This window comes from Carettochelys insculpta, chromosome 28 (genome assembly GCF_033958435.1).
Source record: "Carettochelys insculpta isolate YL-2023 chromosome 28, ASM3395843v1, whole genome shotgun sequence".
NCBI lineage: Eukaryota > Metazoa > Chordata > Testudines > Carettochelyidae > Carettochelys > Carettochelys insculpta.
Window position 1 is genome coordinate 15593732 of NC_134164.1, and position 26507 is coordinate 15620238.

Consider the following 26507-nt stretch of genomic DNA (forward strand, 5'->3'; position numbering starts at 1 on the left):
ATCCTTTTTATACCGAGGGGCCCAAAACTGGACACAATATTCCAGCTGTGGTCTCACCAGTGCCAAATAAAGAGGAATAATTACTTCTCTAGATCTGCTCAAAATGCTCCTCCTAATGCACCCTATTACTCAAGATGACCCAGTCTTTCCACGAAGACATGAGAGGAACCGTCCAATATGACGGCACATTATCGGATGTTTTCAGTATCAGGAGCGGCGTCAAACAAGGATGCGTCCTTGCTCTGACATTGTTTGGGATCTTCTTTGCACTCCTCCTGAAGCATGCCTTTGGATCTTCAACAGAGGGCATCTTTTTGCACACAAGATCTGATGGTAAACTGTTTAATCTTGCAAGGCTGAAAGCTAAGTCTAAGCTGTGGGAAGTCCTCATCAGAGATATGCTGTTCGCAGATGACTCTGCTGTAGTGTCACACACAGAAGATCAGCTTCAGAAACTGCTGGATCAGTTCTCCAAAGCATGCAAGGACTTTGGGCTTTCCATCAGCCTAAAGAAGACAAACGTACTTGGTCAGGACGTTGCTGACCCTCCATCAATCAGCACTGACAACTATACGTTAGAGGTCGTCCACGAGTTCGTTTACCTCGGGTCCACCATCACTGACACCCTATCATTGGAGACAGAGCTAAATAGGAGGATCGGAAAAGCAGCCACAACTCTGTCCAGACTCAGCAAGAGAGTGTGGAACAACATCAAGTTGTATACCCACACCAAAGTGCAAGTCTACAGAGCCTGCATCCTGAGCACCCTCCTTTACAGCAGTGAGTCTTGGACCCTGTACGCCCACCAGGAAAAGAGGCCAAATGTCTTCCACTCGCGCTGCCTCAGGCGCATCCTTGGAATATCGTGGAAGGACAGAGTGCCCAACACCACCATGCTTGAGCAAGCTGGAATCCCAACCATGCACACCCTCCTCAGGCAGCGGCGGCTCCGCTGGCTTGGCCACGTCCACAGGATGAACAATGGAAGGATTCCAAAAGACATCCCGTATGATGAGCTAGCCTCTGGCAAAAGACCTCCCGGACGCCCCCAGTTGCGTTACAAAGATGTCTGCAAGAGAGACCTCAGAGAGGTAGACATCGAGCCGGACAGTTGGGAGGAGCTGGCAGACAATTGCAGCAGATGGAGGCAGGAACTACACAAGGGCCTTCAGAAGGGTGAGATGAGGATCAGACAGCTAGCAAAGGAGAAACGAGCCCACAGAAAGCACAGTAAGGACCTGCCAGACACCCATTACACATGAAACAGATGCAGCAAGGACTGTCACTGTCATGTGGGCCTTCACAGTCAACACTGCAAATGATGATCCCAAATGGAACTATGAAGGGCGTGATCCATAGTCTACATAGACTGAAGGATGCCTACTACTACTATAATGCACCCTAGTATGCCATTAGCCATCTTGCTTACAAGGGCACAATGTTTACCCATACCTAGCCTTTCACCCACCAGAACCCCTACGTGCCTTTCCATCGTACTGCTGCTGAGCCAGTCTGTCCCCAGCCTGTAACAATATTTGGGATTCTTCTGCCCCAGGTGCAGGACTCTACAATTCTCCTTATTGAACCGCATCAGATTTCTTTTGGCCCAGTCCTCCAATTTATCCAGGTCCCTCTGGATTCTCTCTCTACCCTCCAACAAATCTACCCCTCGCCCTAGTTTTGTGTCATCCGCAAACTTGCTGAGGGTGCAATCCAGTCCCTCACCCAGGTCATTAATAAAGATGTTGAATAACACAGGCCCCAGAACCGAGCCTTACGGCACTCCACTTGAAACAGACTGCCATCCAGATATTGAGCCATTGACCACTACCCGTTGGGCCCAACCATCAAGCCAGCTTTCTATCCATCTTATAGTCCAAGGATCCAATCCATATTTCCTTAACTTATGGACAAGAATGTTGTGGGAGACCGTATCAAAAGCCTTGCTGAAGTCAAGGTATATCACATCCACTGACTTCCCCATGTCCACAGAGCTTGTTACCTCATCATAGAAGCTAATCAGATTGGTCAGGCAGGACTTGCCCCTGGTGAATCCATGTTGGCTACTTTTGATCACTTTCCCCTCTTCCAAGTGCTCCAAAACGGATTCCTTGAGGATTCCCTCCATTATTTTCCCAGGGATTGAGGTATGGCTGACCAATCTATAGTTCCCTGGATTGTCCTTCTTTCCTTTTTTAAAGATGGGCACTACGTTTGCCTTCTTCCAGTCATCCGGTATCTCCCCTGATCTCCAAGAGTCTTCAGGGATAATGGCCAAAGGCTCAGCAATGACCTCTGCCAATTCCCTCAGTACCCTGGGGTGCATTAAATCCAGACCCATGGATTTGTGTACATCTAGTTTTTCTAGATAGCTCAGAACTTGTTCCTTCCACACAGATGGCTGCCCTCCACCTTCCCATACTGCATTGTCTAGGACCGTCATGGGGAAGTTGACTTTGTCCGTGAAGACTGAGGCAAAAAAAGCATTGAGTACTTCAGCTTTTCCTGCATCATCTGTCACTAGGTTGCCTTCCTCATCCAGTAACGGCCCCACACCTTCTCTGATAACCCGTTTATTGTTCACACGCCTGTAGAAACCCTTCTTGTTACTCTTCACATCCCTTGCCAGCTGCAGTTCCAACTGTGCTTTCGCTTTCCTGATCACCCCCCAGCATTCTCCAGCCGTATGTTTATATTCCTCTTTAGTCAACTGTCCACGTTTCCATTTCTTGTAGGCATCCTTTTTGAATTTAAGCTGACTAAGGATTTCCCTGTTAAGCCAAGCTGGTTGCCTACCATGTTTGCATTTCTTACTACGCAGCGGGATTGTTTGTTCCTTTGCCTTCAGTAAGACTTTAAAATACTGCCAGTTCTCTTCAACTCTTTTCCCCTTCATCTTTGTTTCCCAAGGGATCCTGCTCATCCGGTCTCTCAGGGAGTCAAAGTCTGCTCTTCTGAAATCAAGGATCTGTATGTTACTGCTCACTTTTCTTACTTTTGTCCGGATCCTGAAATCTACGATCTCATGGTCGCTGCAGCCCAGGTTCCCTCCCACTTCTATTTCTCCTACTAGTTCTTCCCTGTTTGAGCAACATGTCAAGTTGCGCAGGGCCCCTGGTCGGTTCCTTCAGCACTTGTACCAAGAAGTTATCCCCAACATTCTCCAGAAACTTCCTGGATTGTCAGTGCGCTGCTGTATTGGTCTCCCAACAAATGTCCGAATGATTACAGTCTCCCATGAGAACCAGGGCCTGTGATATGGAAGCTTCACTTACCTGCCTGAAGAACGCCTCATCTATCTCACCTCCCTGAGCTGGCGGTCTACAGCAGAGACTAACTACAACATCACCTCTGTTACTTCCACCTCTAAGCTTAACCCAAAGATGCTCAACTGGATTTTCTCCTTCCTCATACTGGAGCTCTGAGCAATCATACTGCTCCCTCACATAGAGCGCAACTCCTCCTCCTTTTCTCCCCATCTGTCCTCTCTACGGTGCAGGTGGGGAAACTGAGGCACAGAGCTGGATGGGCCCTGTGATCCCCCCCACTCCTTCCCCCCGCCCAACAGAGCGGTGAGGCCCCACTGCACAGATGTGCCAGTGGCACAGAGGGAAAGAGCCTCGGCACAGGGCAGCCAGCAGGTCAGCCCCCAACAGCAGGCCCAGGGTAGTGGGGGAACAGGTGGAGCATGTGGGGCAAGGAGGATATTGGAATCTGCCTGCAGCCAGCCCCTGGGATGTTCTCCAGTGGGACAATGGGGCAACACCCTGCGTTCTCCTGCAGGGAGGGATGTTGGAAGCCACTTGGTTTGCAACCCACCGAGTCTCCTGCTCCAAAGCCTCTCGCAGAACATGCAGCCGCCGCGGCACTGGCATGCGGAACGGCAGGGCCACCCCTCGGGTAGCACCCGTGGTGGGAGTGGCAGCGGCAGCCTCGCGGCGCGCAGGCTCCCCTCCAGGAAGTCGGAACGCAGCCATTGTGTGGGCACTGCTTCAGGCTTGGGGGCAAGCCCCTGTCTGCTGCTGTGTGCACAGGCGACAAACGCGCTGAATTCTCCCACGGCGCTGGGGGAATTGTACACTCTTCCCGCTGGGTCAGCTGCACACACTCAGTTCCCAGCCAGGCAAAAGGCGTGGCCTTGAAGAAGCTCTGTGACACTCGGTGGGCACGGCAGGGTCTGCTTCCAAGCCTCTGAATGGCAATTTCACGCATCTTGTGATGCCCGCTGCCCTCTCTCAGGGACTGTCTGGAGGTTACGGGGCAGTAGGTGCAGAGGATCTTAGGTCAACAGTTCATTCCACTGTCCTCCTTTGTGACCTCCGGTGGGCATTTAGGTTGTGGACCTCGAGAGACCGGGGTTGAAAAGCATTGTAAAGTGGGGAACCAGCCATCAGAACTCCACCCTCCCCAAACCTGCAGGCCAAAGTTACGGCGGCTAAGAAAGCTGTCTGACAGACAACAGGAGGGAGCAGGACACCGCTGACTTCTCGTCAGGTGGCTGGGAACCAAGTTAAGATCCCAATACAGGGTGCAGAACCCAACGTGAGGGAAGAGTTTATGCAGACTATGGCAGAGTAGATTAGGTCTAGAGCCCCACTGCTGGAGGCCTCGGGGTCCTGCCCCACCCTTCCACAGGAGGGAGCAGAGAAGTCCTCCAGGCAGCCTAGAGCGACTACTGAGGAGCAGCCAATCTGAGTGGCTACTGAAGTGACCAGTCAGAGGCCAAAAGGACCATATAAAAGGAAGCAGCGGCCCGGCCTTGGAGGCTCGGCGCTTCCATGGTGCACGGTGTGCGGAGGTAGAACCCTGAACATGGCCAGAGCAAGGGGCTCTCAAGGAAAGCATTCCCTCTGGGAATGGAGCCTTGCCACTGCAGCCCCGCAGCGGGGAGACCTGGATATGACGCAGTGGCAAGGCTGAGTCACGGAATCACGTCGAAAGACCTGGGGGAGCCCGTGGGAGAGGCGGGTGCCACCCTTTTGTAGGGAGTGAATGGAAAACAGGCTCATACCAAACCTGGATGGGGGCACTCACATGAGATGGGCCCTGCCCTGTTCCACAACTGGCCATATGCAGACGCCAGCTCCTCGTTAAAGGCCGGGGTGTGTTCCAGCGAGGAAAGCTGCGTTTGGCTGCATCCGCCTGGCGGCACACGAGCTAAACCTGCAGGGCTCCCTACAGGCTGCACTGTTACCCAGGGGTGGCAAAGGGAACAGCCAGGCTGAGAGACATGGGCACCCCACCCCCAAGTCTTGTACCAGGAGACTTCAGTAAGGGGGAGCGGGTTCAGCCGACCCGGCGCACTCCCTCGTGTCAGGCCTGCATCAACGGACACACCCAGGACCGAGCCCTAGGTGAGGTGGGCACGGCTGCAGCCCACGCTACCAGTGACAACAGGGGAGCTGCAGCTGCCACATACCGTAAGTGGCATGGGCCGAAGGGACCACTCCACAGTTACCCCCACCTGCACCGCTCACACTGGCAGGGGTGGCTGGGTTACAGCTCACAGTGGCATCCTGTGCTTGCCCTCCTTACTGGAGCAGGGCACCGGTGTCTGTTCTTACAGCCCCAGGGCTTCACGGGCTCATGAGCACCAGAGGAAGAGTCGGCGGCCTTACGGGACACCAGCGTTCCCTGGACACTGAGCCTTGGGCAGCCTCCCAGGAGCGACTCAGGTGCCGCACAGCAGATGAGCCAAGCGCCCACAGCCACCGGCAGGCAGCCTCTCTTCTATCAGCGGTGCACATCTGCACAAGCCTCAGGGCGCACAGCAAAACTTATCCTGCCCATGGATGGGAAAAACCAGCAGGAAATCAGCTGGAGACCCAGGCCTGAGGGGGAGCGGGTCTCTTCTGGCGGGACAGCCCGGAGGGAGTCCTGTGTAGGAGACGCACACTCAAGGTTGCTGGGTGCCGGGGGCAGGCCGTCTCCTGACTTGGCCCAGAGGGTGGCTGCAGGGCGTGCGGCGTAGCTGACAGTCTGAGACAAACACTTGGAGCACCAGCTGAGCCAGGAGAAGACAAACTTCTCCCTCAGTGCACACATCAGCCAGGAGATGAGGCTGCCCCAGGGGGCCATGGGAGGTGGTAGAAAACAACTCTCTCCCCTGCTGCCCTGCAGTCTCCCTGTCGGCCACGAGGCAGGTCGGGGCCAGAGAGGTGTGTGGGCACCTGCTGTGGAGCAGCCGGCAGGACAGGACTCGAAGAAGAAAGGAGAGCTCAGGACCCCGTGTGGCCAGCGATCGAGCCGATAACTGGGGAACGTCACAGATTTTCTGAAAATAAATCCATTCTTGGCAGCACAGGACTGGACGCACTGGCCCAGACCAAAGGTCCATCTCACCCAGTGTCCTGTCTTCCAACAGTGGCCGACAGTAGGTTCTTCAGAAGGAAAGAACAGAATCATCACATGGTCCCTCCTCCGTCCCCCATTTTACAGAGCTCCACCATAATCCCCCACACTCATCTCCTTCCCGAGTTAGAGTCCCAATCTCCCCTCCCGTGGCAGCTCTTCTATGGCCGTGGTCATTTTTGTTGCCTTCTCTGAACCTTTCCCAGCTCCACGGTATCTGATGTGCGAAGGGGCGATCAGATCTGCCAGTGGCATTCAGGACGCGGGAGCACCAGGGATTTATAGCGCACCGATACAGTATTTTCTCTCTCCCTTTTTTAATGATTCCTGGCTTGTTGTTTCCTTCTTTGATGGCTGCTGCACTCTGCGTGGATGTTTTCAGAGAACTAACCCCGCTGTCCCCCAGATCTCTCTTCTGAGTGGTCACAACTACCTTACACCCCCTCATTCCGTGTGTAACGTTGGGAGGATGTTTTCTTATGTGCACTACTTTGCATTTATTGACACTCAGTTTCATCCGGGAATTGCCTTAGCCCAAAGCAGGAGCAGCACTGCCACTCGCGGAACAGGGACAGTTTGGAGATGGGATGAGAGCGCTCCCAGTACAACTGGGGGCATGGAAGCAGAGCAGAGGGCAGGTCCGATGGTTTGCTGCAGCTGCTGCCTTGCAGATAAATACAAAGCTTGCTCAGTCATGACCTGCAGACCCTCTGTGCCAGGGCCGACTTGTGATCTGGCGAGAGAGGCCAGTCACATGCTTAGAGGAGCAGCAGGTTATGGGAGGAACTGCGTGACACAGGTTAAGGGACCTGGCTCTCGTGGGCTATCGGAAAAAAGCATCAGGCTCTTGCTCAGCAGAGATTTGCTGCTGCTCCTCACAACACTCCACACCCCCGGCTTCCAGAGGGGAAGTAAATGGTCCCCACCACTCTATGCTCATTCCACAGCGTATGAGTAGCAAAACCCTTGTTCCCCCCAATAGCAAACCCCTCCCCTTCTGGTTACTCCAGCAGCACCTGAGCCCACATGTTCGCTTGTTATAACGCCCACGTCCTGATCTGCAACACACGAGGCGCACCGCAACCGTGTCACACCATCTGGGGGCACAAAGACAGGGCAACACCACAACGGTCCCACCAGTTCCTTCCCCGGGCAGGAAGTCCCAGGGCCGGGAGCGCAGCAAGGTCCAGGAAAGGATCAGTCACAGAGGAGGTGAGAACTACGGCACCTGCCTACACACTGGCTGGCTGCACTAGCGCCCTGGCAGAAGCCAGCTAGGGTCGGACTTGGCTGATGTCCCTCGGAGGCTTGGCAGGCCCACGGGAGCCTGGAACGACCCCCCAGCTTCCCTGACTTCAGCCCCAACGGCAGGGGCGTGCTGAGCAGAGCTGAGCAAAGCATTTCCGGCCAGCGTGTACACACACCCTCCTCGGCTGCACACCAGTGCGCTTCACAAACCCAGCTCGCCAAACAGTTCCGTCCCCCAAACTCCACAGAGCGGTGGTGGGGCCGTGGGAGCCCGTTCAGTCCGGGGCTGCTTTTCACTTTGAAATTTATAACACACCAGAAAATGTCCCCTGATGAAAAACCAACCCTGCCCCCAGTCAAACCAGCCACCGTTTGTACCACTTGGCCCTGGCGCCCGGCCCTGCCCGACTCACCCCACCTGGCGCCCGGCCCTGCCCGACTCACCCCGCCTGGCGCCCGGCCCTGCCCGACTCACCCCGCCTGGCGCCCGGCCCTGCCCGACTCACCCCGCCTGGCGCCTGGCCCTGGGCGGCTGCGCTGTCAGAACTCAGCAGTTCCTCTGGCCCCTGGCAGTGCCCACAGCCCCACAAGGAGCCTGCCAGCTGCAGCAGTCAAACAGCAGGCGGGTGACAGGGCTGTGCACTGGACTTAGGGACACAGAGGCAGAGATTCTAGGTCCGTTAACTGGAGGAATCAGGTTCCGACTCCTTCCCTGGATGATTCAGTAACCAAAACCCACCGGGCGTGCGGAGTGACAGCACTGGGTCTTTCTCAAGGCCAGAGGCCAAGGAGGATGCAGCTGGGAGGGGCAGGCGGCCGGGGACCGGGGCAGGGCTCACCTGGTGAGAGAGGTTCTGCCGGCTGCATGAACACGGCTCTGTTCCGTTCTTTCCCTCCTCCCCCCCGCCCGGAGACACTGGCACAGGCCCCCGGCCCTACAAGCTAGGAACGGCGCCCGTGTCTCCCCAGGGTAGCGCACGGCCCCAGCATTGGTGCTCCCCTTGCAGGTTCTCTTCCAGCTCTTGGGACCGCACCTCCTAGGGTCTGGCTAAAGGGCCCAGGGTGGAAGCAGCCCTCCCACAGGAGCTGAGCGAGCTGCTCCAGGGCACCCTCAGTCCAGGTGAACAGCACCTGTGCCCAGCACTCTGGGACTGGGGATGCAGGCCATGGACCCTCACGCGTCAGGCTCACCCTCTGACGCACACAGCGCCGGATCTCTCCTGGGACGCAAGAGCCAGGCTCCGGCTAAACGGCAGCCCTACTTCCAATCAGAGAGCGGAACCAGCTAGTTCGAATACCTCACTTCGAAATGAGCCGGCTCCACACAAACCGTATTTCGAAATGGCGTTTCTGGACACGCGGTGCTATTGCGAGCCTGGAGCCTGTGCCTTGTCTTAACAGTGCGTCACCCCTCCTCAGGCAGGGTCACCAGCTCCTAAATAACACAGCCGCCGTTTCGCTTTTATCCAGAAGTGGCGCGTGCACCGTCTAGACACCAGCAGAGTTCCTTCGAAATACCTCTGTGGCGCAGACATAGCCCCAGAGGAGCCAGCAGCGACCCCTTCCATCCCCAGCCTCCTCCCCTCCCCTCTGCTGCCAGATCCAGGGCCACAGGGTGTCTCTCACTCGGACGTATTCCTAGGGCCTGATGCCCAGGTTCTAGGACAAATGCCAGTGGAATGCAACAGGGATCTCTCCACCCTGAGGTAGCTCAGTATTCTCCCCACTTTGCAGATGGGCAAACTGAGGCACTGAGCTGTAGTCCTTGCCCAAGGTCACACCACAATTTAGTAGCAAAGCTGGGAACTGAACCCAGGAGTCTGGGCTCCCAGTCCTCAGTTCTGTCCTGTCCACCGCACACCCTCTCCCAGGGGCCCATTCCTTACGACATTTAACATTCTTGTTACAGGAAAAGCAACCCTGCTGCTGTCCTGGGAACAGCTCCCTTCAGGGTTTGGAACAGGGAAAAGACACCCTGAGAATCCAGGCCAGCTTTTACACTCAGCTGGGTAGGACTTGGGGGTGGGCCGGGCTGGCTGTGGGCCACAGCTCCTGGCTCTGACCTCTGCTAAGCAGCTCCAGGCTGCTGGGTATTCCTAGGTCCCCAGGCCAGAGGCAGCATCTGCTCTGAGCTCGTGTAGCCCAGGCTGGAGACCTGCCCCGAGCTAATCCCTAGAGGAGTTCCAAGCTGCCAGGGCTGGAGACCCGTCCTGGGCCCTTCCACCTCTGAACAGCAGACGCCCGATTCCAGCCGGGATCTGACCAGCTCCAGCTCCCGGCGCTGGCAGGTTCTGCACCTCTCTCTGCCGAACTGCTGAGGCCCTCAATAAATCCACGCAGGGGAGGGACATACGGGCTGGGACCAACTCCCCCTTCCCCGGGGGGACAGTCCGGAGCTCTAAGATGGCTTCTCTGGCCCTTACTCGCTCCCGGGGCTCTTTGATCAGGCTCCCTCTAACCCTGTGTGCTGTGGCCCGTGCGGCTGCGCCCCACCAGTACAGACGCTCTGCTCACCAGCCGGGCGGTACCACAGCTCCCTGCGGACGGCCGCCCAAGCGCTCACTCAGCTTCCAGGGGACGCTGCTCTCGCCGTGTGGGCCCCCAAAGTGGGCCCGGCAGCAGCGCTAACCCCCGGAGCACCAGTGGAGCACACTGGTGCTCCAGGCCACCCCGACCGGAGCGTTACAGGGAGCTGCCGCCCGGTGACCGGCTGTCTGCACAGCAGCCGTGTTAAAACGCAGGCTGTTTGCTGGTGCCTGGCGATCCAGCGACCTGCCCGCTGCGCTGCTTCCCTCGCCCATTTGTGTGGGTCTGCAACCGTTACCGTGCCGCGTCTCTGCCTTCGCGAGGTCGGGCACAGAAAGCTGAGGGCCCAGAGCCAGCCCCTGCAGGGAGCAGACCCGTTTGCTGACAGGTGTCCCCCACCCCCCAGTTACGCTGCAAGACCCGTCGGCTGTCCAAGTGGAGGGAAAACACGGCGCGTGGGCTGGATCTGGCCTGTCACGGCACAGTGGGAACCTCGGGCCCCCTGCCCGGTACAGCCCCACACACCGCACAAAGCATCCGGCTGCTGTGGCCCACGTGTGTCTCTCTGCGCCCTGCCCCTGCCCCCAGCACCATCCTCCCAGCCTCCCATTCGCCCAGAAACCAGCCAACGGGAGCCGGAAGGGCAGTTCTTGCAGCCACATGCAGCACCTAGACACCCGCACCCCATGTACGCTGCATTGGGCAGGGAGCCTGCCTGCTGGGCCCAGGGGACGCCGGCCAGGAGCCCCCTGCAGTAAGCAGGTCCCAGCCTGAGTTTGCACCTGCTCCCCTCCCCACCCCAACCCCGGTCACAAGCCCCTCCTGAACCCAGACCCCACACCCCCCGTTAACAGCGTAGGAAAGTGCAGCCCCCACCACTTAGTGCCTTCCTGGCGAGTCTGCACCCCCACTGAAAAGGGTAACCCGGCTGGCTCTGGGCTGCACCTTCATCTGTGTAGCGCACATGGGCATTTTATCTCGCGCTAAGTATTTACTCAAAAGGCACACACCGGCCAGAGGCCTATATCTGTAGCAGGCCCTGGCACTCCCGGCCTCAGGACACATTGCGGGCAGCCTGGCGCCCCCAGCCTTGGCACCCCCACGAGGGCAGCCTGGTGCCCCCCGGACTCAGCACCCCCTCCGAGGGCAGCCTGGCGCCCCCCGGTCTTGGCACCCCCTCCGAGGGCAGCCTGGCGCCCCCCGGACTTGGCACCCTCACCGAGGGCAGCCTGGCGCCCCCCGGTCTCGGCACCCCCTCCGAGGGCAGCCTGGCGCCCCCCGGTCTCAGCACCCCCTCCGAGGGCAGCCTGGTGCCCCCCGGTCTCAGCACCCCCTCCGAGGGCGGCCTGGCGCCCCCAGTCTCAGCACCCCCTCTGAGGCTAACACTGGCTGTGGGGCCCATTCCCAGCTGCCCCCAAATGACCTGTAATTGCCAGAGGAGCAGAGTGGGCAGGAGAGGGGTGAGCCTGGCGGCGGGGGTGCTGAGCCATGTAAACACTAGCCCGAATGGAAAGGCTCCCCTGAGCCTGCCGAGTGACTGGGGGACCTTTACCTGGGCCCTGGAATCCCAGCTTCGGGCAGGTCTGGTGCCCGCTGGGCAGCGTGTGGGTCCCTGGCATAGTGTCTGTATCACCACACGGCAGGGCCCCCACTAGCCCGCTCTGTGCACTGCTGGTCCTTCAGCATCCCACCATGGCCTGGGCTCACTGGGGTCTGCCCAACCCTGCCCCTCGGCATGGGAGCAGCAGCCACCGCAGCAGGGGGGCCAGGGCTCGGGCCTGCCTGGCTCTGCACAAGGCTCAGGAGGGGCTTTAGTGGCTCCTGGAATCTGCAGCCCCCATCCCCCAGGGCCTGCAGCCAGTGGAGGTGCTGTCTGGGTGACACCCCAGGGGTCCAAGGCCGCCACCATCAGAGTCCCAGGGCGAGGGAGTAGGGAAGGGTGCTGCCTAACGGGGACACAGCCCAGCTGCCATAGGCACTCCTTGCCTTTTCCAGCCTGTGCGGCTCACCCCTGGGCACTTCAGCAGTGCGGTTCCACAGCTCTCTGCTACCCCCAGGGAGAAGGAGCCAGCTCTGCTGCGTGCCAGGGCCCTGCTCTGACGACCCCCATAGGGCTTGAACCTGGGTCCTACCCCACAGCCTCCCAAAGGAACAGCTCCATCGGCTGCCGGCAGAAGTAGGCTGTTACCCTCGGTGACTCAGGCAGCAGAGGGAGAAGACAACGCCCGGCCTGTACCCAGAAGTCCTCTGCTGTGAGAGCCCCACCGCTTCCTGGGTGACCTCCAGAGCCAGTGGGTGCAGTGGGGCTGGAGTGGCAGGGGGGCCACTGGGCACGCTGCAGGGGAGGTGGGATGAGCTGGGGGAGGCCTGGTGGGGTTCCACCATTCAGACGCCTGCATTCAAAGCTGGGCTCGTGGGATCCTTCCATCGCGAGCTCCAGGTGGGCTGCAGCCGCCTGGGCCCAGGCCGTGTGCACTCACGGGGCCCAAGCAATGACTGCCCATGGCTGGCCGAGGCCCTACAGCCGTGCCTCAGCAGACGGCCGGAACCGCCAGCCCCAGAGCTGTGCAGGGAGCAGGGTCCCTTCCCTGGCTCAGCCAGCGCTGGGGGCGTAGTCTGTGCAGGCCAAGGCACAGCCTCCCTGCAGCCTGTGTGCACCCAGGGTGGGGCCCGGCCCCGGCCCAGGCAGCGCTCCCCGTGAGCTGAGTGCTTGAGCCGCACCCCGGAGAGAGTCGGGCACCCCCACCTGATGAGCAGAGCCCCTCAGCCTGTGCTTCTAGGGACGGTGCACATCCCCACAGGCCTCAGGCCATTCTGCACACAGGTGGGACAAGGTGGGAGCAGGGGCCCTACGCCCCGCGTGCTGCAGCCCGGGGGAGCCCGGCACACGGTGGGACCCGCCGGCAGGGAAGGGCGCGAGGCTGGCGCAGAGCTGCTGATCCCAGCTCCCAGGCAATGCAGGCCGGGGGTTCAGCACCTCCCCGGCTGCCTCCACCCACCCGGCACGGCAATGCAGTGAGCTGGGGAGGCTCTGACAGCTCCTCCCGCTTGCAGCAAACCTGCTTCCTCCCCCAGCCCCAGGAGTCTCCCATTCATTATGCATGAGCCCTGCCTGCTCGCAGCCGCCCTGCAACCGCCCCAGCCCTGCAGCGCTCAGCCCCCACGGTGGCCGCCTTCGGGGTTCCGCAGCTGGGGGCCCCCCAGCCCAGGGCACGCTCAGCGAGGGCGGCGGCGCCAGCGGCTGGCTGGCAGGAGCAGCGGGGTAGTTAGGCGGGGAGGGCGCCCCGCGGGGACCCCTCTCCGCCCGGCCGGGGTGCCGGGGGTGCTCGGCGGATTCACTTACAGGGCGGCCTCCTCCGCGAGGCTCATTCCTGACCCTGGTGTCCAGCTGGTGCCTCTGGACTTCTCCTCCCGCGCTCTGCCCCACTAGCCTGCTGGGGTGGCTGATTTCGGACGCCGCCGGCCGCGTGTCCCATCGGGGGCCGGGGAACCTGCCCTGCAGAGCACCGGGCTGCGCCTCCGCCTTAGCGCGACCTGCCAGGCAGAGAGAGCAACGCTGCAGCGGGGCTCGGCCCCCGGGCACGGGCGCTGCAGGGGGGCCGGGGGCCGCGGGCGGCGCTTACCTGGGTGAGGCGCCAGGGAGAGGAAAGCGGCGAACACCCACCGCCGCAGGAGGCTCATGTCTGCCGCATAGTCCGGGCGGGCGCGCGGGCGCGGAGCCCCGGGCGCCCCCGGGGAGCGGACGGGTCGGGGAGCGGCGCGCGGCGACGCCCCGGGGGCTGCAGGCGCCAGCGAGCCGCGAGCGAGGCGAGCCCAGCATGGCAGGGCGAGCGGCCCACGTGAGCGGCTCCGCGCCCGGCCCGCCCAATGCACCAGCGCCGGGCACGGCCCGCCCCTGCCGGGCAGAGCCTCCAGCGGCGCAGCCTGGCGGGGGGGCGGCCGGGCTGGGGGGCAGCGGCCGAGCCGGGGGGGGGAGCAGCATTCCTGGGGGGGGCAGCAACATTCCCGGGAGGGGGCGGCCAGGCTGGGGGGGAGCAGCATTCCCCGGGGGGCAGCGTCCGTGGCTGGGGGGGGAGCAGCCGGGGCTGGGGGGGGAGCAGCATTCCCGGGGGCGGAGCGGCCGAGCCGGGGGGGGAACAGCATTTCCGGGGGGGGGGGGAGCAGCATTCCTGGGGGGGGGCGGCCGAGCCGGGGGGGGGGAGCAGCATTCCCGGGGGGGAGCGGCCGAGCCGGGGGGGGAACAGCATTTCCGGGGGGGGGGGAGCGGCCAAGCCGGGGGGGGGAGCAGCATTCCTGGGGGGGGGGCGGCCGGGCTGGGGGGGGAGCAGCCAAGCCGAGGGGGAGCAGCATTCCTGGGACGGAGCAGCCGAGCGGGGGGGGCAGCAGCATTCCCGGGAGGGGGCGGCCAGGCTGGGGGGGAGCAGCATTCCCCGGGGGGCAGCGTCCGTGGCTGGGGGGGGAGCAGCCGGGGCTGGGGGGGGAGCAGCCGGGGCTCGGGGGGGGAGCAGCATTCCCGGGGGGGGGAGCGGCCGGGGCTGGCGGGGGGAGCAGCCGAGCTGGGGGGGAGCAGCCGGGGCTGGGGGGGGAGCAGCATTCCCGGGGGGGAGCAGCCGAGCTAGGGGGGAGCAGCCGGGGCTGGGGGGGAGCAGCATTCCCGGGGGGGGGGGGGAGCGGCCGGGGCTGGCGGGGGGAGCAGCCGGGGCTGGGGGGGGAGCAGCCGGGGCTGGGGAGGGGAGCAGCATTCCCGGGGGGAGCAGCCGAGCTAGGGGGGAGGAGCATTCCCGGGGGGGGGAGCGGCCGGGGCTGGCGGGGGGAGCAGCCGGGGCTGGGGGGGAGCAGCATTCCCGGGGGGCAGCGGCCGTGGCTGGGGGGGGGAGCAGCATTCGGGGGGGGAGCGGCCGGGGCTGGAGGGGGAGCAGCCGGGGCTGGGGGGGGAGCAGCCGGGGCTGGGGGGGGAGCAGCATTCCCGGGGGGAGCAGCCGAGCTAGGGGGGAGCAGCATTCCCGGGGGGGGGAGCGGCCGGGGCTGGCGGGGGGAGCAGCCGAGCTAGCGGGGAGCAGCCGGTGCTGGGGGCAGGAAAGCGGCACCCCCGGGTGGCCAGGCGGGCAGGGGAAGCGGCATTCCCGGGGGGAGCAGCGGCACGGGTGGGGAGTGACGGGGCTGGGGCAGTGCCCAGCCCTGCAGCGGGCGTAGCCCCGAGAGTGGGGGCCGCGCTGCCGAGGGCAGCCCCGCCCAGAGCCCTGCTCCAGGGAGAAGCCTCGGGGAGCCACGCGCAGCGGCGCAGACCGGGCGCTCCCCGAGGGACGCTGCTGCCGGCGGCTCTGCTGGGGATTCTGAGCCCCCGGCGGCCCCGGCACAGCTCTGCCCGGCGAACGCGCGTCGCCTCAGGAAGAACGTGGCTGGTTGTGAAGGTGCTGCAGGGCCCGTCTACCACCTCTCCGGGTCTTACACTGACGGAGGCTTCGTGAGCGCACTAGCGGGCGAGCGGAGCGCAGACGAGAGGGGGCCCTGGCTGCCGGGCCTGGGGAGAACGGGAGCAACGCCTAATCTGGCTTTGCAGCTGCAGGAGTTACCAGGGTTTCTTTGGACGTCTGAGCAAATCTTTCCCAGGGTGTCCAGGAGCCGCCTGTCTGCAGGGCTGCCGCAGGGCAGCCACACAGGAGCTCCCTCCACCCCTACCTCTCCCGGGGGCCTGCGCCCCTGGCTCCCACATTAGGATGCTTCTCCTCAGAGAGCTGTTGTTTAACTACAAACACCTAGAATCACAGCATCCGAGGGCTGGAGGGGACCTCAGCAGGTCATCAAGTCCAGCCCCCTGCCTAAAGCAGGAGCAACCCCAACTAAACCATCCCAGCCAGGACCTTGTCAAGCTGGAACCCAAAACCGCCAGGGATGGAGATTTCACCACCTCTCTAGGCAACGCACTCCAGTGCTTCACCTCCCGCCTGGGGAAAGAGTTCTTTCTGCTATCCAGCCTACACCTCCCACTCTGTGACGCCTTGTGCTGCCATCTGCCACGACTGAGAACAGCCTCTCCATCCTCTTTAGAGCCCCCCGTTAGGAAGCTGAAGGCTGCTATCAAATCACCCCTCACTCTTCTCTTCTGCAAACTACATAAGCCCAAGTCCCTCAGCCTCTCCTCGTAGGCCATGTGCTCCAGCCCCCTCATCATTTTCATTGCCCTCTGCTGGACCTGCTCCAATTCATCCACACCCTTTCTATACAGAAGGCCCAGAACTGGACACAATACTCCAGATGAGGCCTCACCGGTGCCAAACACAGGGGAATAATAACTTCTGTAGACCCGTGGAAATGTTCCTCCTAATGCACCTCAATATGCCGTTATCGTTCTTGGCTACAAGGACACACTGTTGACTCATATCCAGCCTTTCATCCATTGTAATCTCCAGGTCCTTTCCTGCTGTACTACTACTTAACCCATTGGAACCCAGCCTGTAACAATGCTTGGGTGGGACTATTCCATCCCAAGTGCAGGACTCTGCATTTGCCCTTGTTGAACTTCATTAGATTACGTTTGGCCCAATCCTTCAATTTGTCTAGGTCACTCTGGACCCCGTCCCTACCCCCCAATGTATCTCCCTCTCCCCCTGTTTTAGTGTTATCCGCAAATTTGCTGAGGGTGCAACCCCTCCCCTCATCTGTGTCATTAATAAAGATGTCGAACAGCACCAGCCCTAGAACTGATTCCTGGGCACTCCACTTGAAAGCAACCGCCAACCAGACATTGAGCCATTGATCACTACCCGTTGGGCCTGACTGTCTAGCCAGCTTTCTATCCTTACAGTCCATATATCCAATCCACACTTCCTTAATTTATGGGCAAAAATGTTGTGGGAGACTGTATCAAAAGCTTTGCTTAAGTCAAGGTATATCACATCCATTGACTTCCCCATGTCCAAAGAGCCAGTTACCTCATCATAGAAGCTAATCAGATCGGTCAGGCAGGACTTGCCTTTCGTGAATCCATGTTGACTGCTCTTGATCACTTTCCCTTCTTCCGAGAGCTTCAAAATGGATTCCTTGAGGATCCCTCCATGATTCTTCTGGGGACTGAGGTGAGGCTGACCCGTCTATAGTTCTCTGGATTGTCTTTTTTTAAGGATGGGTGCTATATTTGCCTTTTTCCAGTCATCCATGACCTTGCCTGAGCCACACAAATTTTCAAAGATTATAGCCAAAGGCTCTGCAATGGCATTTGTCAATTCCCTCAGTACATTTGGATGCAGTAAATCTGGACCCATGGATTTGCATGTGTCTAGCTTTTCTAAATAGCTCTTAACCTGTTCTTACCCCACCACAGGATGCCCACCTCCTTCCTGTACTGCATTGCCTAATGCAACAGTCTGCGACCTGACCTCATCCAAGAGAGAGGGAAAAAAAGCATTGAGTACTTCCACCTTTCCCACATCATCTGTCACCAGGTTCCCTGCCTCACCCAGTAATGGCCCCACACCCTCCCTGCTCACCTCTTATACGTAATATGTCAGTAGAAACCCTTCTTGTTACCCTTCACATCCCGTGCTAACTGCAGTTCCAATTGTGTTCTCGCCTTCCTGATTACTCCCCTGCATTCTCCAACAATAGATTCATACCCTTCCTTATTCATCTGTCCAAGTTTCCACTTCTTATATGCATCCCTTTTGAGTTTAACCTCACCCAGGATTTCGCTGGTCAGCCAAGCTGGTTGGCCACCATACTTGCTTTTCTTACTCCACCTTGGGATAGTTTGTTCCTGTTCTTTCAATAAGGCTTCTTTAAAATACTGCCAGTTCTCCTGATCTCCTTTCCGCTTAATATGAACTTCCCAGGGGATCCTGCCCATCAGTTGTCTCAGGGAGTCAGAGTCTGCTCTTCTGAAATCAAGTGTCTGTATTTTACTGCTCACCTTCCTTCCTTCCTTTTGTCAGTATCCTGAAATCTACCATTTCATGACCACTGCAGCCCAGGTTGCCTCCCACTTCTATTTCTCCTACTAGTTCTTCCCTGTTTGTGAGCAGCAGGTCAAGTTGCGCAGGACCCTGGTCAGTTCCTTCAGCACTTGTGCCAGGAAGTTATCCCCAATATTCTCCAAAAACTTCCTGGATTGTCTGTGTGCTGCTGAATTGGTCTCCCAACAAATGTCTGGGTGATTAACGTCTCCCATGAGAGCCAGGGCCTGTGATTTGGAACCTTCTCTTAGTTGTCTGAAGAAATCCTCATCCACCTCATCTACCTGGTGGTCTGCAGCAGACACCAACTGCAACATCGCCTCCGTTACTTCTGCCTCTAAGCTTAACCCAAACAGTCTCAACTGGCTTTTCTCCCTCCATATACTGGAGCTCCAGGGCACTCCACTTGAAACTGACTGCCAGCCAGACACTGAGCCATTGAGCAGTACCTGTTGGGCCAGACCGTCTAGGCAGCTTTCCATCCACCTTACAGTCCGTGTATTCAAGCCACACTTCCTTAACTTATAGGCAAGAATGATGTAGGAGACGGTATCAAAAGCTTTGCTGAAGCTGAGGTGTATCACAGCCACCTCAGCTTGTATTCATTGTCAAAAACAAACTCAGCAAACTCTGCCCCAAGTGGGGCCCCAGGAGCTGTGACGCTGCCCTGCCAGCAGCTTCCCTGACTGGCTGGCTGGCAGGCTGCAAAGGCCCTGGGCGTGCTGGTGTTGGAGACTGCAGGGGTGCTCCAGGGCACAAGGCTGTCTGCTGTTCAGCTCAGCCATCAATCAGCTGATGCTGCCAGCGGCCACATTTAGTGCCACAGGGCCAGGGCATGCGGGTTTATAACACGAAGTCGAGACTGAAGAAAAGAGGAGGGTCACACCAGCTCCCTGTTGGTGGGAACGCCCAGGAAGCAGGTGGGGGCCGTGACGTGGTAGATGGTGCTGTTCTTACTGGATCGATTTGGAGCCAAAGCCTCGCCATGGAGCTGGGAGCCGCTGTGCCGCTGGCAATGCCAGCTTTCCAATGGCATGAAAACCGTGAGCCCTGGTGCTCAGTCAGGACCCTGTGAGCTCAGCCACACTCCAGCTCAGGTAACCATGCCTCCTCTGTATGGCCGCATCATCTGGGTCTGAGAGCCTCCTTCACTTCCTGACTGAGGAGCAGTGTTACTGCATGCCGCACTCCACCCGAGACGGCTGCATTGCAGGGGTGGGTCAGTGATCCTGAGCTATTTCCTGCATATCTCAAGGCACCTTGTCAGCTTCTGCCTAGTGCTTTGCGAGGACGGACTGGGCATCTGCATGCAATGGGCCATGCAGGAGCATGGCCAGCTACTTCTGCAGCTCCCTGGGGAGAAGCGCTCCAGCCCCAGGAGCGCAGGGAAGAGAATGCTGGCAAAGGGCCTGGTTGGTAGGACAGTGGCGCAACAGGGCGGGGGGGTGGAGAGTGCGGGTGAGTGCCCAGCGCTGGGGCTCTGCTGCCTGCACGCCGAGAAAATCGGTTTTATGCCAATCGCTCCCCTTCCTCGCCCCCGCAGGACTGTGCAGCACAGGGGCCAGTTCAAAGCCTCCCAAGGAGAAGCAGCAGCTGCTGTGCTCACCCAACATGGAACCAGCCACTGCCCCGTCTGTCCAGCTGCAGCACCAGCTGTTTCCCTGGGTCAGGGGTGGGCTCAGGCTCCACGGTGGGGAGGGGGCAGCCAGGAGATTCTTGGGCCAGATGCTGCCCAGGGTCAGCCCCATTGAGCCCGACGCCAGCCCCAGCTCAGCGGTTACGTGCTGCTCCGGATGCTCTTGGAGACAGGGCTTTGCCGCATCTGGCTGCAGAAGGGGGCTCCCTGGCCCTTGGTGCTGGAGGACCCACATGGGACACAGCTCGGGCAAGGCAGCTCTGGGTCCCACAGTACCTGGGGTGCGGAGCTGCTGCATGTCAGGGGCACCTCCACCAGCACTAAACTGCTTAAGCCCAGGGGCTGGGGGGCTCTCTGGGGCCTGCTGGCAGCAGCAGCGCACACACCTCTGACACCCCCTTACTGCTGGAACGGCTCCTGACACACCAGCTGCTGTAACAGGGCCAGGCCCCGGCACAACACGGTGAGCAAGGCCTGGCCCCAGGAATAAGCTAATGGGAGGGTGGGGCTTGGGAAGGCACCATCAGCCTCCAGCCAGCCCCATGCGTGGGGGAGCGCCCGCTCCCACACCGGGACACAGCAGCATTAGCACCAGGGTCGCCCACCCTCCAGCACTGGCCTGGAGTCTCCTGGCATCAGGCTCCCGGCCCCTGCGGAACCATTGTTGGGGGAAAAGGAAACTCGTGGACTCTTGCAGCCGGAGTTGGAAAGCCTCTTGGTCACCAAAAGGGGGTACAGCCGGGGGCCAGCACCCTCCCATAGCGTAGCAAGGGGCAGGGCACCAATCCCGTCTAATGTCACCCCTTCTGCACTCCCCTAGCCAAGCCCACCCGCTGCTAGGGTCACTTACCCACTGGGCTAGGGGGCTGTGACCTATGGCCTAGTCTAGCCTCCTGTGGGAGCCCAGTGCATGCACCCACCACAGCACAGCACCCCACCCAATAGAGCTGGCAGGGCCCAGGATCCCCAGGGAATAGGCTGGTCCCATGCATCAGGGCAGGCTCCAGGGAGCACCAGCATAAGGCCGCACACGCTGGGACTGCAGAAAGGAGTCCAGGAACCAAGCATCTTGCCCAGCCCCACCCCCGCACTGCCTTGTTAGGTGTATCCTGCTCTGCCAGGCGCCAGCACAGCCCCCAGCCCAGCTGGGAACGGGGCAGTTGCCTGGCTTCACTGAGGTGGTGTAAGCAGTGAATGGAGCAGTGCAAACCGGAGGCCCTCCTCCTCCTCCCCAAGCCCCACCAGTGGGTAGTCAGGCTCCCTAGTCCCATGCTACAGCTGGAAATACTGAGGCACAGAGCAGGACCAGGTTTTCCCCTTACCCAGAAAGAGGGACAGAGCTGGAGACGGAGCCCAGCTCTGCCTGCTTCCAGGGCAGGGCTCTGTCCCGAGCTGAGCCAGGCAGGTTCTTTTATCATCCTCCAGCCACACAAGAGTATCCACACACACCTCTACAGTCTGCAGGAGCTGAGCATGTCCCCCAGACTTTACAGAGGGTGAACCAGCTACTGAGAGATTAAGGGCCAGTTAGGGTGTGCACTAAATTACACCCACTCGGTATCTACTGCACGCACACAGCTGTATGCGTACGTCATGCGTATGCAAACGGGGGCTCACAGGTGCCATGTGTGCACGCATAAGAGCATAAGAACGGCCATACTGGGTCAGAGCAAAGGTCCATCCAGCCCTGTATCCTGTCTGCCGACAGTGGCCAGTGCCAGGTGCCCCAGAGGAGGTGAACCAAAGACAATGATCAAGCGATTTGTCTCCTGCCATCTGTCTCCAGCCTTTGACTAAAGGCGAGGGGCACCATACCTTACCCCTTGGCTAATAGCCATCTATGGACCTAACCTCCACAAATTTATCAAGCTCTATTTTAAACTCTGTTAGAGTCCTGGCCTTCACAGCGTCCTCTGGTAAGGAGTTCCACAGGTTGACTGTGCGCTGTGTGAAGAAAAACTTTCTTTTATTAGTTGTGAACCTGCTACTCATTAATCTCATTTGGTGTCCTCTAGTTCTTATATTATGGGAGCAAGTAAATAACTTTTCTGTATTCACTTTCTCCACACCATTCATGATTTTATATACCTCTATCATATCGCCCCTCAATCTCCTCTTTTCTAGACTGAAAAGCCCCAGTCTCTCTAGCCTCTCCCCATATGGGACCCTTTCCAAACCCTTAATCATCTTAGTCGCCCTTTTCTGAACCTTTTCTAATGCCAGTATATCTTTTTTGAGGTGAGGAGACCCCATCTGTACGCAGTACTCAAGATGTGGGCATACCATAGTTTTATGCAGGGGAAGTAAGATATTCTTTGTCTTATTTTCTATCCCTTTTTTAATAATTCCTAACATCCTATTTGCTTCACTGACTGCAGCTGCACACTGCGTGGATGTTTTCAGAGAACTATCTACTATAATTCCAAGATCCCTTTCCTGATCTGTTGTAGCTAAATTTGCCCCCATCATATTATATATATAATTGGGGTTATTTTTCCCAATGTGCATTACCTTAAACTTACCCGCATTAAATTTCATTTGCCATTTTGCTGCCCAGTCACTCAGTTTGCTGAGATCTTTTTGACGTTCTTCACAATCTACTTTGGTTTTGACTATCCTGAACAGCTTAGTATCATCTGCAAACTTTGCTACCTCACTGCTTACCCCTTTCTCTAGATCATTGATGAACAAGTTGAACAGGATCGGTCCCCGGGCTGACCCTTGGGGAACACCACTAGTTACGCCCCTCCATTGTGAAAATTTACCATTTTACACCCTTTGTTTCCTGTTTTTTAACCAGTTTCCAATCCATGAAAGGATCTTTCCTCCTATGCCATGACCACCTAATTTACATAAGAGCCTTTGGTGAGGGACCGTGTCAAAGGCGTTCTGGAAATCTAAGTATATTATGTCCACTGGATCCCTCCTGGCTGCATGTTTGTTAACCCCGTCAAAGAACTCTAATAGATTAGTAAGACACGACTTCCCCCTACAGAAACCATGCTGACTTTTGCCCAACAAATCATGTTCTTCTATGTGTCTGACAATTTTATTCTTTACTAGTGTTTCTACTAATTTGCCAGGTACTGACATTAGACTTGCCAGTCTGTAGTTGCCAGGGTCTCCTCTAGTGCCATTTTTAAATATTGGCGTTATATTAGCTGTCTTCCAGTCATTGGGTACCAAGGCTGATTTAAAGGATAGGTTACAAACCACCATTAGTAGCTCTGCAATTTCACATTTGAGTTCTTTCAGAACCCTTGGGTGAATGCCATCTGGTCCTGGAGACTTGTTACTGTTTAGCTTATCAATTAGTTCCAAAACCTCTTCTACTGACACTTCAATCTGGGACAGTTCCTCAGATTCGTCACCTACAAAGGACGGCTCAGATTTGGGAACCTCTGTAATATCCTCAGCCATGAAGACTGAAGCAAAGAAATCTTTTAGTTTCTCTGAAATGGCATCATCTTCCTTGATTGCTCCTTTTATACCTCTATCATCCAGGGGTCCCACTGCTTTTTTAGTGGGCTTCCCGCTTCTGATGTACTTAGAAAACATTCTACCATTGGTTTTTGAATTTATGGCTAACTATTCCTCAAAATCTTTTTTGGCTTTTCTTATTACATTTTTACACTTGGGTTTATGTTCCTTTCTATTTTCCTCACTAGGATTTGACTTCCACTTTTTAAAGGGTGCCTTTTTATCTCTCACTGCCTCTTTTACATGGCTGTTAAGCCACGGTGGCTCTTTTTTAGGTCTCTTAGGCTACATCTACACTAGCCCCAAACTTCGAAATGGCCACGCAAATGGCCATTTCGAAGTTTACTAATGAAGCGCTGAAATGCATATTCAGTGCTTCATTAGCATGCGGGCGGCCGCGGCACTTCGAAATTGATGCGCCTCGCCGCCGCGTGGCTCATCCCGACGGGGCTCCTTTTCGAAAGGATCCCGCCTACTGCGAAGTCCCCTTATTCCCATAAGCTCATGGGACTTCAAAGTAGGTGGGGTCCTTTCGAAAAGGAGCCCCGTCGAGATGAGACGCACGGCGGCGAGGTGCGTCAATTTCGAAGTGCCGCGGCCGCCCGCATGCTAATGAAGCACTGAATATGCGTTTCAGTGCTTCATTAGTAAACTTCAAAATTGCCATTTGCGTGGCCATTTCGAAGTTTGGGGCTAGTGCAGACATGGCCCTACTGTGTTTTTTAATTTGAGGTATACATTTAAGTTGGGCCTCTAATATTGTGTCCTTGAAAAGTTTCCACGCAGCTTGCAGGGATTTTACTTTAGTTACTTTACCTTTTAATTTCTGTTTAACTAACCTCCTGTAATTCCCCTTTTTGAAATTAAACGCCAGAGTGTTGGACTGCTGCAGTGTTCTTCCCAACACAGGAATATTAAACGTTATTATATTATGGTAACTATTTCCAAGCGGTCCCATAATAGTTACTTCTTGGACCAGATCCTGCATTCCAGTCAGGACTAGATCGAGAATTGACTCTCCCCTTGTGGGTTCCTGTACCAGCTGCTCCACGAAACAGTCATTTAAGGCATGGAGAAATTTTATCCTGAATCCCGTCCTGAGGTAACATGTACCCAGTCAATATGGGGATAATTGAAATCCCCTATTATTACTGAATTTTTTATTTTAATAGCCTCTCTAATCTCCCTTAACATCTCAGCATCACTATCACTGTCCTGGTTAGGTGGTTGATAATATATTGCTAGTGCCATAGTCCTGTTAGAGGAAGGAATTGCTGTCCATAATGATTCCATGGAACAAGTTGATTCATTCAGGATTTTTACTTCATTTGAGTCTATATTATCTTTCACATATAGTACCACTCCACCACCCGCACGACCCGCTCTGTCTTTCCGATACCCCGGTATGAGTGTGTCCCACTGATTGTCCTCATTCCACCAGGTTTCTGTGATGCCTATTATGTCAATCTCCTCCTTTGATATGAGGTACTCTAGTTCACCCATCTTATTTGACAGACTTCTAGCATTTGTGTAAAAGCACTTTAAAAAACTACCACTATCTATATGTCTGCCCATCACTGACATGTTGGATTTTTTTTTTATATGTGACTGTTTCTCATCTGATCTGGCCCATACTTTACCATCTCCCATCCTCTCTTTCTGACTGAGTTCTAGGGAAGCTCTATCAATGGAGTCTCGTCTAAGAGAAGTCTCCGTCCAATCCACGTGCTCCCCCGGACCAATCAGCTTTCCCCCATCTCTTAATTTAAGAACTGCTCTATGACCTTTTTAATGTTTAATGCCAGCAGTCTGGATCTACCTTGTTTTAGGTGGAGCCCATCGTTCTTGTATAGGCTCCCCCTACCCCAAAAGTGTCCCCAGTTCCTAATAAATCTAAACTCCTCCTCCCTACACCGTCGTCTCATCCACGCATTGAAACTCTGAAGCTCTGCCTGTCTACCTGGCCCTGCGCGTGGAACTGGAAGCATTTCTGAGAATGCCACCATAGAGGTCCTGGATTTCAGTCTCCTTCCTAGCAACCTAAATTTGGCTTCCAGGACATCTCTCCTACCCTTCTCTATGTCATTGGTACCTACATGTACCACGACCACCGGCTCCTCCCCAGCACTGCATATAAGTCTATCTAGATGCCTCGAAAGATCCACAACCTTCGCACCAGGCAGACAAGTCTCCATACGGTTCTCCCGGTCATCAGGTCTGTGTCCATGTGAACACATGAACATGTTGAGGCCAGTGCAAGGCAGGGATCAGAAGTGTGCAATTTACCAAGTCTGCACGCTGGAAAATTTGTCCCCAGATACCTGTCTGTAAGAACTGGATCTGGAATCCAGAACCCGGGGCTCCTGGCTCCCTTTGTGTGCGTCTGCCCCTAATGCACCCTCCCTTCCCCTGCTGGAGAATTCGGTGCATAACCGGCACTCCTCTTCCACCCCTTCGGCTGCCTGGGAGTGGCTGGTGTCCTTTCAGGGGGCAGGGCCCTCTAGCCAGGCCCCTGCCTGTGGAGAGCACCCTTTCCTCAGTAATGAGGCACCAGCTCCTGGGCTGAGCCAGGCTCCTTAGCCCTTTGAGCTACAATGGAGCAGCTCAGCAGGGCTGGAGAGATCCTGCCCCAGCAGAGCCAGGCCTGCAGCCTACCCCAGGTGCCGTGGTCACCCCTGCTTCCCGAAAGCAGCCAGTCTCTGCCTAGCAGCTTCCAGCTCCCTTGAGAGTGGCCAATGCTCTAGTAGACTTGGCTATGTGAGCCCAGGTGAGCAAGGCTCCAGGCACCAGACTGTGCTGTGGGGGTGGGGGAAGGCAGGGGAGATGCAGCCCATCTCAGCACAGCATGAGGACAGATGGACCCTGGCTGCTAGGGCCTCATTTATGCACTGCAGAAAGCAGCAGGGCAGGAAGCAGCCTAGCAGCACCATTTATCTCAGCCCAGGGCAGGGTGCAAAGGGCTGAGTTTTGCAAGTTACTAGCATTGAAGGCCAGCTGGGGCTGTCCTACATGGGGCAACTGGTTTTGTGACAAGTGTGATGCGGTTCAGGGGTCCCCACACTCTGCACCCCGTCCACAGGCAGGAGTGACTCTCACTCAGCAGGAGAACAGGGGATTTAACAGCCAACAGGGCACAGTGTCTTACAGAAGAGTCAATACAGCCAGCAGAGACAGCCAGTCCAAGCCACACTGGGGAGGAGCCCCCGGAGGAGCCCCACAGCCAAGGCCTTGCCCCCTCCTTTGTCTCTCTCCCAGCCCAGACTCGCTGCTTCCCAACTCCCCATTCAAACCCCTCAGGCTCCACCCACCCACCCACA

The 26507-nt window shown here is 57.5% G+C and overlaps 1 protein-coding gene across 2 annotated transcripts in view; it reads right to left on the reverse strand.

The window, feature by feature from the left end:
• The window catches only part of ADAM11 (ADAM metallopeptidase domain 11), a 52990-nt gene extending 39133 nt beyond the window's left edge, over positions 1-13857 (reverse strand). The window contains exons 1-2 of one of the 2 annotated variants that reach the window (XM_074978771.1): positions 13749-13857; positions 13469-13659 (exon numbers count right to left, since the gene is read on the reverse strand). In XM_074978771.1, the coding sequence (XP_074834872.1) occupies positions 13469-13659; positions 13749-13806 (249 nt within the window). In that variant the 5' untranslated portion in view covers positions 13807-13857. Of the gene's footprint in view, positions 1-13468; positions 13660-13714 lie in introns of both variants that reach the window. The other variant, XM_074978772.1, reaches the window with a different exon arrangement.
• Between the last annotated feature and the right edge of the window lie 12650 nt (positions 13858-26507).